Source organism: Clavelina lepadiformis, chromosome 8 (genome assembly GCF_947623445.1).
Source record: "Clavelina lepadiformis chromosome 8, kaClaLepa1.1, whole genome shotgun sequence".
Classification (NCBI taxonomy): domain Eukaryota; kingdom Metazoa; phylum Chordata; class Ascidiacea; order Aplousobranchia; family Clavelinidae; genus Clavelina; species Clavelina lepadiformis.
The window spans coordinates 5,558,694-5,570,245 of record NC_135247.1 but is presented as its reverse complement, the minus strand read 5'-3'; the positions used below and the strand labels follow the sequence as shown (position 1 = coordinate 5,570,245).

The window sequence follows — 11,552 nt, the reverse complement described above, 5'->3', positions numbered from 1 at the left end:
GTTTCTTAAACGTTAAAGTTTTCGCTGAAAGTTTTTCAGTACACTTTATTGTTACATGATAATTTTGTGGTTGCTATCACTTAAGCACACGAACAGTAGCCCGCACGGTGCTCAGACCAAAAATCATACGTCATTGGCTGTAGGGCATAGGCCATAGGCTATATATAAATTAGCAAGCTTCGAAAGACTCTGAAAAATTGCTTATTAAGAAAAAATGTTGTGTCGAGAGCTTTGATAAACAACTATGAAAATATTGTACATGGGTTGGAATATCTGTACACCATGAATCATTCTATCCAGGTTTCAGTGACTGAAAAAGACGAATGACCCCAGAAAAATGCAGTGTTCTATAAAAAGAAAAAAAAAACAAAAACCAGCATGTTATATGGTTCAACGCTTCTTTTTACATAAGACAGGTTCAAAACACCTCAATGCATAATAAAAAAAACAAAAAACTAAATGCTCGGTAGTGTTGGCTAGAGCGCTCACTTGCCACCACGACTTGAGCTCGACGATCGGCGGCGCTGCAATGTCCTTGCATCACCATTAGCTTTGGAAAATAAACGCCTGCCCTTGTTCAATGGTCATGGTCAACAGTTCCAAATTCTGACAAGATCACTAATCAAAATTTAAAAAGCGTTGAAAAATATATTCAAATGCATGAAAAACTACACTCGAACAAGTTGAGTTATGCTTAAGCTCGAGTGTGAATGGGAAAGGATTATAATCCTCCGATATCATAACATACTTCATCACAAATAAAAAAGGTCGAAATTACTGATGCGTTTAGGCATTTCACTTGCCGTGCGAGAAATGTCTTTGCCGCAATCAGACGACTCAACGCATTTTCATGTTATTCACCTATTTTTTTAATATATTACCTTAAATAATTTTTCAGGTTCAAAGCAAGCTTGGCGGCGCGTGCGTATACACGCATTTTTAAGGTCACAGTTTACCTCAGAAAACTCAAACTAGATTACATGTAAGGAACAAAGTGTATGGAACCGCGAGGTACGCGATGCAGAAACCCTAGCAACCGATCCCGGAAAATCTAAATTCAACTTTTAAATTATGCTGCTTTTGCAAGTACTGTTCAATGGCGATATAATCAAGTGTTCGTAGTCAATAGTGGTAGCTAATAAAACGACGGAAAAAACGAGTACAGTATTATCAGCCAGCCATAAGTGTCGCACTGGAGTGTACAAACGTGGAATGAGTCGAATGACGCAATGCGAGAGAGAGTAGGGTAATAGAAGAGAAATAAGAAAAAAGCGTTGTACAGCTCAAACTAATAAGTTGCTGTACACAAGATAGCATGACTTTCGTATCACAGAGCGCTGGAAAGAGTTCAATGGCTTTTTTGTTGGATTTGCTAGTGCTGCTTGGCCAGCTGCTGAAAATATTTGTTGAAACCGTCATTAGGTATGTTTCATTTGTTCACATGATTTGACTTGTAAGTTGTTGCTATTGCATTTTGGAATCGAAAAACTTAAAATGTAGCTGTTTAATTTCAATATTAAGGTATTAACTTAACCGGCTAGTATTAGCCTTTAGAAACATACCGCAGTTGTCGTACTTCATCAAATGCCACAGCGGGATTTACTAGCAGCTGTGTAAAACGCGTACCACACTTAACTGGTGGTGAAGTTGTAATAAGTAGGCTAGCACAGTAGCCATTGCGTCGGCCACTGATGAAGAAACTGGGCTGTTTATCGAATCTAAGTGAAGCTTTACTTATATTTTAACAAAACAATAGTTTACCCACACTTAATAGGCCTACTGATACTTCACCCTTCCGTCCTTTGGTTGAGTTTATTCTTTTAAGTATTTTGTCATGTTCAGCACTCGATCAGCAGTTAACGTACTGTTGTACTGGAGCAGACTTCCACCAATGCCGTAGGAGATTCACCAATACTAAGAGACTTACTGATAGTTCAGATGTGCAGACCAAATTGTTGGACAATCAGCTGAAGGTTGTAATAAGAGTTCTTGTCGAGTCCAAATCACAACTAAGCAATGGTCGAGTACCGCTAAGCCTACCTTTTTGAAGCTGACCTTTATAGCTTAGCTTTCTCAAATCTCCTCGCGGCAAAAAGATAGCTTTTACTTCATATATCTGGTTTATACTTAGTGGTATTTTGATTTGCACTACTTGTACACAATTTGTTTCCTAAAAGTCGTATCCAACACCTCTATCTCACTTCAAATTCTTTGCTAATTGGGAAAGTTAGTTAGGCTTTTTACAATTGGCAAATCTAATATAAAAAAGAATTAAGAATGTAAATTCTGTTTAGGAATTTTGTGAAATAGAAGGCTCCGGTAATTCCCCCAAATGGCTGCATTTCACAAACGTTTGTTGGCAATATACGGTAGAGTGGTAGACCCACTGTATGTGAATTAGGTTCGGACCTGTCGCAATGCACTGTTAACACGCCATTTATCGTTTTTACCTAACCCAGCTCAGCTAACCCGTGCAAAGCAAAGGCTTGGCTCAGTGGTTTGCCTTCACCGACGAATGTGAAGAGATAGTAAACGTATTTAGCACTGAGATCCATGCAAACACTATGAATAAAGTGTTTTGTTTAGTGGGAAATATCTTAATTGAAACACGCGAGGAGATGATGGTTCTTTCGCTAAGTTGCAGGAATTTACATGTGAAAATAAAAGTTACCTTTTTGTTTTAGTTGGATTATACCAGCTGATTACAAATCTGTAGCAGGAGAAGTATGTCTTATTACCGGCGCTGGCAATGGTATGGGTCGCCTAATGGCACTGAATTTCGCTCAGAGGAAAGCAAAACTTGTATTATGGGATATGGACGCTGAAGGTTAATCGTAGGCTACATCATGATTTATCGAAAATTTTATGCATGTTTGCAGTTTGCCATGTATTTGTAAAACGCTGTAATATGATCGTTATTATGTGCTCTGGATTTTGTTGGGTTATAATTTGCTTTTAATTTGTAGTATATTGATAGATATTGTTGATTAAAAGACAAGTGACATAACCTCATTTCTTAAAATTCAGCAAATAAAGAAACTGGTGCTCTGATAGAGCAAATGGGTGGAACCGCATTTGTTGACGTATGTGACGTCTCTGATAAAGAAGAAATCAAAAAAGCGGCAAAACGAGCGCGTGAAGCCATAGGGGACATCACAATTTTGGTGAATAATGCAGGTAAAAGTAAAGACAATGTTATGCTGTTGTAGATGACATTTCATGCCTCGCTTGTTGTCCGCTGCGTGTTTAGATTACCTATTTTAAGGTTTGCCTTTTACATGTTTTTAAGTCTCATTTTCGTTTGAACGCATACATGTGAATTGAAGCAAACAATTGTTGACTGGTAAGTTTCTTCAACTCTGAAGATTGTGCATACCTGAAGCGATTAAGTTTAACAAAATGCGGCTATTTTAATTCTCTAAAACCTGTTAACACTCAGTTAAGCTGTGTTTTGCCACAAATCGATGAAAAACCATTGTCGCATAATATCACATTCGCTTTCGTCTTACCCATGTTCTTCAAGTGTAAAAGCAAAACATCAGCGACGATTTGTAAACATCAATCACAATGTACAGTACTCGAAGATTCCCTATATTTTGTACTGTTTCGATACACGGCTCATATACTGTATTAACAAGAGGCTTTCGCTCAACAAGTGAGTTGCCTTAGTTGCTTGCTCATTAATCGAACAAGAAACTCTCATTGATAAATAACAATTCATAAGCGCATAAAGCAGCGGATTTCCGACAATTTAAAAGCAGATTCGCTAAAAGCGTTGTTTGTCTGTTGTGATTCACTGCAACATAATTCGTCTGGTAAACTTCAAATTTTTAAGCAAAATTGACGTTACAGTAACACTGTAGTTTGTAAACTTTGTACTGCCAAAATATTAATCCGACTGGTAAACTTATACGTTAACTAATAATAAACGTAATCACTTAATTAATATATAGTTCGACTACCAAAGTAAACTTTTCTCAAAAAATAGGTGTTCTTATATAAGGGAGCTGCACAGTTCGTATCGTCGATAATAATTAAACACGAAACTTATACTCCATGCTAGCGCCAGGTTAACCATACAGAATAATGTATTAAACTAACGGAAGAAAGCTGCACAAGTAAGGAGTGTTATATTATACTGCTGGCGAGCGAACAGAGTTCCTGTTATTTGGGTCCATGCGAAAATGCGTGCAAGTCATGCGTAGGCGGTAACTGTAGAACCAGGCTTGGAGAGAATACAGCAAGAAATTGTTGGAATGGGAATACGAATACTTTTACTTTTTCAAATACGAATGCACATACTTCAGTTGTATTCACGATTCCATTCACGAATACACTGGGTTTAAAACGTGATAACTTTCCACTATATGTGTTATGCCTATATGATTACTTGTCTTTTATATGCGCCGTCTACTGTATGTGTTAATACCAACACCTGGACCTTCTATTTTTGTTTGCGATCTAACTTACCTTACAACTTCAACTAATAACAGAGTAACTTTGATCTTTTACCAAAGAACTGTCTGCAAAGACTGCAGTGTGAAATGCTAATTAGCCTACCACAAGACACTGTGTTGGAATATGAATGCAGTATTCGATTAACCCAAGTCTGTATAGAAGAGTTCATTACGGTGGACTAGTGTTAGTAAATTAATGGCTTATGCAATGTGTTGTGTTGCAGGCATCGTTTATGCCAAGGAGGTTCTTGAACTCTCTGAGAAACAAATCGAGCAAACCTTCAAAGTGAACACGCTTGCACATTTCTGGATTGTGCGGGAATTTTTACCTCACATGCTTAAAACCAACCATGGTCACATTGTTACGTTAGCTAGTACTGTTGGTGAGTCATTTGTCATTGTTAAAAGTTTGTTGGTGTCAGTATGAAGTTTGGAAATATAGTACTGTACCTCTAGCTCTAGCAGTATTTTCTTGTATTCACTGGCTTAACCACGGTTCAGCCACTATCAACTTTGAACACTAAATATTTCGTTGGTAGTCATTCGTTGTTGACATACATTGTTTTACAGATATTGCATTTTGCAGGACTTTTTGCTTCGCCCGGTATGCCTGATTATTGTTCTTCAAAACATGCAGTCGTTGGCTTTCACCAATCTTTGTATTATGACCTTCAAAATGTCAAAAATAACAACATAAAAACAACACTTGTTTGTCCTTACCATGTCAAAACTGGCATGTTCCGGTGAGGACTCCGGTAATGTTCATGGAGTTAGTGTTGTTTGATGAGTGCTCGTATTTATTACGTTAATCATTAACAATAATATCCGTGGTACTGGTTTACAAGTCAGACTTTATCTTGCAAGGCTGTAGTTTATAGGGTAAAGGTTTACAGTCTCAAAAAGTTGTATAGAAATATCTGATCATCGTATTTTGGTTTCAGGGGTGTTACGGTCGCTCATCCTTGGCTGGTGCCTTCCCTGACACCAACAGAGTGCGTTGATAGTATCATGCACGCCATCTTGACCAACCGTCCATTTGTTGCAATGCCACGCCTGATGTATCTCGTTTATAACGCGGCCACGTGGTTGCCAATGGAAGCCCAGACTCTATGCTACAGGTTCCTTGGTGCTGATACGGCTATTCATAAATTTAAACCCAATCGCTCTTATCAGCTCGAAGACTCAAAAACGCAGTGAAGGTTATAAAATTTAAGCCGATCAGTATGACATAGGATATGTAATCTTTTTCAATAACGCAATATGAATAAATGCAGACAGTATTACATCTAATCATTCTAATGCAATGCTTTTTCCGTGTTTGAGTAGACCAAATATCCGTCCAACGTGTGATTGTGTCGGTGATGTATCATTGTGGAATATATAGATTCGTAAACTATGTTGTATTGTGCAAGTAATTATAATTGTTAGGGTATAGATACCCTTGTTGGTACGTACTACTATAACTGAATTGTTTTTTTTGTGAATTAAAGCTACCGATGTCAAGACTAGTCCAATGTGTTACTTACTTCCTAGTAGTTAACTCAGTAGGTGGTAACTGTTAACTGCAAAAGCCTTGTCGAGGCTGGTTAACCGCAGAACATTGTGGTCCATAACGGCGCATTTTTCTTTCCCCGATGCTGCCCTGTTATTTGCAAATGGCCATGACTTCAGTTGACAAAGGATCATTTCGGTTTATTCAAGCTTGTCGGAAATTTATTTGACATTATCGTTGCGTAATGACAAACTTAAACAATTGAAAGAAGGATCATAGTTCGTCCCTTTCTCTTAAACGTCGAAGCCACAAACGTTCTGTGGTCGGGTCATGTTGGTCAGCGTTAAGAAATTTCTTCACTGCTCCGTCAAAATTCTTCTTCACATCGAGGTTGGTTATGTAGCCATTACTTTCTGCATCAAGCTTATCAAATACCTACACAAACAAGCAACAAAACCCTGAAGGCAAGTGAGTAAACATTCCATCGTTGACCGCCGTAGTGCGTAGTTACATAAAAGAGTACGTTATACACAACTAGCGGCATCTAGTGACTGCCGGTATTAGCTATTGTTTGAGAGTAAGAAATTAAAAAAGTGGGGGGCACGAACAAAAATAAATTGGCCTCAAATCCAAAAATACTGGAAAAATAATTTGCCACAATGCAACATGTTGCAGTATACTTTACAATAACATATACAAAAACAAGATGTTACAGTATAACTGGCGTTTAAATAAGGTGACTACGCTTGCCATTAGGTATCCTTTGAATTTGGGCTCTTTTTTATTGCCTGGCTTCAAAAACCGTAAAAGTGGAAGCCAGTTCATTTGGCTTGTGTTTGGCTTTTTGTCAATAAACTGATCAACATAATTCACAATTTATGAAATGTGGGCAAGTGCATGTATTGTTAACCTAAAACCCAATCCAGTGGTAAGATTCAGCCGGTTCGTGCGGGCCGATTCTTGGAATTTTAATGACCTCTGCGAGCCGGTTGTTAACAAACGTATATATAGGCCTATCCATAGATCAGCCCTGGGTCAACATAGCATGCTGTTAGTGAGAGGACAGGATGTTATAATATTTTAATCCCACCACTGGCCCAATCCAGTATTGTCAGGGTTGTCAACAGCAATACAGATTGGCAAATTAAGTCAAAAATTTATGTGCAAGCGCCACTCTATAGTCTTAATTACAAAGTTCACTTTTGCATATGTGGGCAATGGGCCGCTAGGTTATTTTGCAAAAAATCTGCTTCGCCTTTCGAAGCTAAAACAACAGCTGGGCTGTCAACCCAGATCGCTTGTAACTTATTTTGTTTTTTAAGGTGCCTTCATCAAGGTTCACGCGAGTGCTTTCTGTTGTCAGAATGTCTTCTCGTTGGTGCTGCTATTGCCCTGAGCTGTTTCTACAGCTTTATTCGAATGGGCTTAGTCCAGATATCTGCACGCTGATAAGTGCTAATCATGCACTGTGCATGAAATAGATTAAGCTGCAACCGTATTAGAATATCTTGGACATCAAAAGCTTTAATGTGATGAAAGTTAATCCGTTAATCTCCCAAAATCATGGTTCGTACTTGGACAACAAACAGACTTACAGTATAAACATTAGTACGTTTATGGGTCTTGGGAAACTTTCCGGTTTTGACTTTAAACTTACTGCTAAGGGATTAACTACAATGGGGAAAGTTTTGATAAGAATTTTAAAGTACTACATTTTTTGTATTGTGTTATGAGGGATATGGTAAAGGTAAAGATTCAATTTATTTTGTTGAGTTTAGTATATAGGTCTACATCATGGTATCGTACACAATGAATTGTCATGGTTTGAGATATTAACTCCAAGTCAAGAAAAAAACCTAATCGCTTATTTATAGCCACTGACGCTGTGTTATTGAAGTTAGAAACTGCGATTCCCCAATATTCACGTGAGAACAACAACTTGCGTCAACGCTCGTCAATCCTGCATGGTCCAGCGGTTGAGGACACCGATAATGAAGACTTACTGCATTTATCAAGCGTCTTGGAACAATTTGAATTTTGTCTATCGGTAGACACATCTGTCTGTGCAAAGTCGCTAATCACGACCAAAGACTGGACTCCTTTGTGAAGCCAGATCATCATCAAGCTTCGCGAATACGATTGTGACATCCCAGGATTTGTATGAAACACGTAGCCCTGCAAACCCCACCGTTGCATCATAATTGGGGCTGAATTATGTTTTTGCGACATATTTTTGGCAATAGTTGCTGATTCACCAAATATATTGTCGAAAAATTATTTCTCCGGTATTCTTACTAATAACGAATCTTTGATTTAAGGACAGCTTGTTTTTGAATCTGCCCCTAACTTTAGTTGCGACAAAATATGACACTTTTACAAAAGCTTAACTTTAATACCTGCTTGGCAACTGCACTACTTCCGCCAAGTTGGACAGAGTATTCGCGTAAAAATTTTTCAGCAGAAACATTTTCATTGTCTTCCAGAAGCTTGTGCAAAATGTCTCTGTCGAAGAAATGTGGATTTTTGAACAAACCAAGCAAAGATTGATATTTGATTGCGAATTACTACATCCTACCTTATGTCTTCCTTATCAATATAACTGTATTCAAATTCTGCTGAGTTAGATACATCCGATGGATTAATAGCTTCCATGATTTCTTTCATTTTCTCAGTCGACAAACCTCTGAGACGCTCTGCTCTGATGACGTCATCCAGGTCAAGAATGTGTCTAAGCTAATGTAAGATAAATCACCTGACTACGATGAAGAGATTGCATATATACAGTTTTTAGAATGTATTTCGAGAAAGGTTACTTTAATATTGCCAAATTTTTTAATATCACCTTTTGTAAAATTTCATCAGACGTTTTGGGATTCAGCATCTCTTTCGAAAATTGAGCTAAAGAAATTTCATTGTCTTCATTGGCATAAGAAAGAAGAAGAAATCTATACATTGCAGCACGTGTTAAAAATAACTGCGTAAGCTACTAACTGTTTTGCAAAACAGAGATAGGATACTTCGTGATAGTAATCATATATATCGCAATCATATATACTGTTTCTACTTTCTTTATAACCGACATTACAATTGATTAAGTAATTTACCGTAAGAGGTTAATATCAGTTTGGCCATGAGTTAGAGTTTCATTTTTTCCGGAAAATCGCCACAAAACGTCTACTTCAGACATTGGAGTAAAATCAAATTTGTGGTTGGCGCAGTCATCCCAGTTTTGTATGGAATGTTTAAAGTTTCGAGAAAACCAGATGGAAGCCGCAGTGTTGTATTCACCATTTACGCGAACTTGGTGCCAATAACCTTCAAAGTGAGATTTAAGTCAGCAAAATAGTAGGTCTGGTGGTAACTTTTTTAATTTGAGTTTGACCTGTACACCTATTTAACATCATCACCTATAGCAAAAAAGTCATCACTGGTATAGGCCTATTACACGCTATTTGTTAAGTCATGATAACCTACAGTTTTTTGCTTAATATAAGCTTATATACGCTATAGATATATATTTTAAAAAATTACTTGTCGGTTATTTACTTGCAGGCATGAAAATGCAGTCTCCGCCATTCAAAGTTACTTTGCCATAATCGATTTTAGTCACGTCAGGAAACATTTTCAGATCTACCGCGTCAATATTTATGTTGGAATAGCCTCCAAATTCATCCACAGACGACTCGCTTTGGTACAAGTTATCTTGCTAGAAAAAGGTTTCGTCTTTAAATTAAGCTGAAGACATCGCATTTCAATTCGTCTACTCACGTATACGTCTTGAACCAATATCCAGTCTTTTGTTCCGTTAAATACACAGTGAATGTTGCTGTACGGGTCTCTGTGTAGAAGGGTCTTACCACCTTTGGCAACGATAAACAAATGCACATCCTGCAGGAAACGTTATTTATAACCATAGTTTTCATTAAATAATATTCCGACAATAACGAAACGGTTTCATGCCACATATACCTGAATTCCCTTGGCAAAGTTACCACATCTCAGGCATGGTGGAATCGCAACGTCTTTCTCCATGGGCTGCGGAATTTGAGAAATGACGTACGCATTCAGCATTTTGAAATTATCCAAGAAATGGCGTACCGTATCTCGGCCCATTCCTAACTCAGTAACCGGCATTCTATTATCATGTTCCGCTCTGCAGCACAATTTTTATACGCGTTGGTTGATGATAGATACAACGTGTTCTGTTAACACTAAGATTACAACACTACCAGCAATCTGGTATCAATGAAGCACCTTGCTTCAAGGCGAACCACCAAGTTTCCATATTCTTGTTGCAGATTTTCGATTGTCCATTCTGAAAACGCCCGAGAACGTTTTGCTGCTCCGCGAAACACAACCGGGCGACGAGGCTCTACGTAATTCTCGAAAAATTCAATAGGTTGTGGCACTGTAAAACACCCAACATGATCTTTTCACAAATGTTTGCAGGCTATATTCATTTTCTACTTATGGTATATCACTGCTCGATATTTTCCACGTTTAAATCGATTACACTATGTAATATTTCAGAAGCGCCTGTGCAAAACGTGATATCGTCAGGGTATGGAGTTACAACTCACCAGAATTGATTTCTAAAACTTTCACACTGGGCTCTCTGTGAGATCCAAATGGTAATAAATGTCCAAAATTGCCTGTTGCATTTAAACACTTCATATTTAACGTTAGCAATATATATATTAAACTTATCGTTTTAAGCAATTTCATATTGTTTCCCTTAAGACTGCCTAAACATAGCTAACAAGGTGCAGTTAAATCCTGCTCAACGCTTGAGTAGTAAGGCTTGTCTGCATATGTGCGATGGACTACTTCCTTCTGCACTAGTTGTGTAACGTTAGGCGACAGGAAATCAGTGCAGTAAAAAGCATACACGATGTAAGTTTCCTTTAATCAAACTTACTCGTAGTTGAACAAATCTCGGCATTTTGATATAGTTTTGACGTGCAAAATTCCAAGGTTTTGTTCGAAAATTTTTAGTGGCTTTGTAAGTTTCCTGATTGAAAATCGCAGTTTCGGCGCTTTTTGGTAACTCGAGTAAAACAGAAAAGCTCTTAAGGGCCTGTAGGCCTATCCGAAGCCCTATCTAAAACAATGCAACGTACCATATTTCAATTTGAATTTGCTTCTAAACAAGCCCGGTCACCTGGCTGAGTTTTTGTATCCGCCGAGATGTAGAACAAAAGATCTTAACGCAGTATTTTGAGCAAATTCTCGTATCTGGAATTCTCACACCAAATGCTTCAACTTTTTAACAACTTTTTTCCTTGTATTTTTCCAAAAAATCCGCCAAAAAGCCTTAACTTTGAACCAACACAAAACGTCGACTTTAGCCTGAATCTACACTCCGCACCCGCCATGACAACAGCAAACATTCACAATTTGAGGTCGCGTGCGCACTGGACCGGAACCATTGATACTTTTTCTATAGTGACGTCTTGGATGCGACCTTCGTAACAATCGCCGGGTTGCCGTTTTAAAACTACTGAAAATCGTACTACAGGCCCTTAACCTTTGTCCTACTGCATGGGTACAATTGTAACCTTTCCAATTTTAAATTAAGACAGTATTTTTTCTAGAAACCTGAG

General features: G+C 38.0%; 2 protein-coding genes across 2 annotated transcripts; one reads left to right on the top strand and one right to left on the bottom strand.

Moving 5' to 3' along the window:
- The first annotated feature begins 1,313 nt into the window (after nt 1-1,313).
- On the top strand, nt 1,314-5,965 carry LOC143469676 (retinol dehydrogenase 10-like). The gene is made up of 6 exons (XM_076967447.1): nt 1,314-1,422; nt 2,685-2,827; nt 3,028-3,177; nt 4,682-4,840; nt 5,044-5,200; nt 5,399-5,965. Exons 1-6 carry the CDS (start codon nt 1,316-1,318, stop codon nt 5,652-5,654), a joined length of 972 nt encoding a protein of 323 aa, XP_076823562.1. The 5' UTR covers nt 1,314-1,315; the 3' UTR covers nt 5,655-5,965.
- A 163-nt stretch (nt 5,966-6,128) lies between these two features.
- Nucleotides 6,129-10,760, bottom strand: LOC143469603 (uncharacterized). The gene is made up of 10 exons (XM_076967349.1): nt 10,530-10,760; nt 10,204-10,357; nt 9,919-10,102; nt 9,718-9,837; nt 9,496-9,655; nt 9,054-9,264; nt 8,792-8,894; nt 8,525-8,682; nt 8,346-8,451; nt 6,129-6,384 (listed from the first exon to the last, which is right to left on the bottom strand). The coding sequence occupies exons 1-10, from the start codon at nt 10,672-10,674 to the stop codon at nt 6,223-6,225; spliced, it is 1,503 nt and encodes a 500-aa protein (XP_076823464.1). The 5' UTR covers nt 10,675-10,760; the 3' UTR covers nt 6,129-6,222.
- Nucleotides 10,761-11,552: the final 792 nt, after the last annotated feature.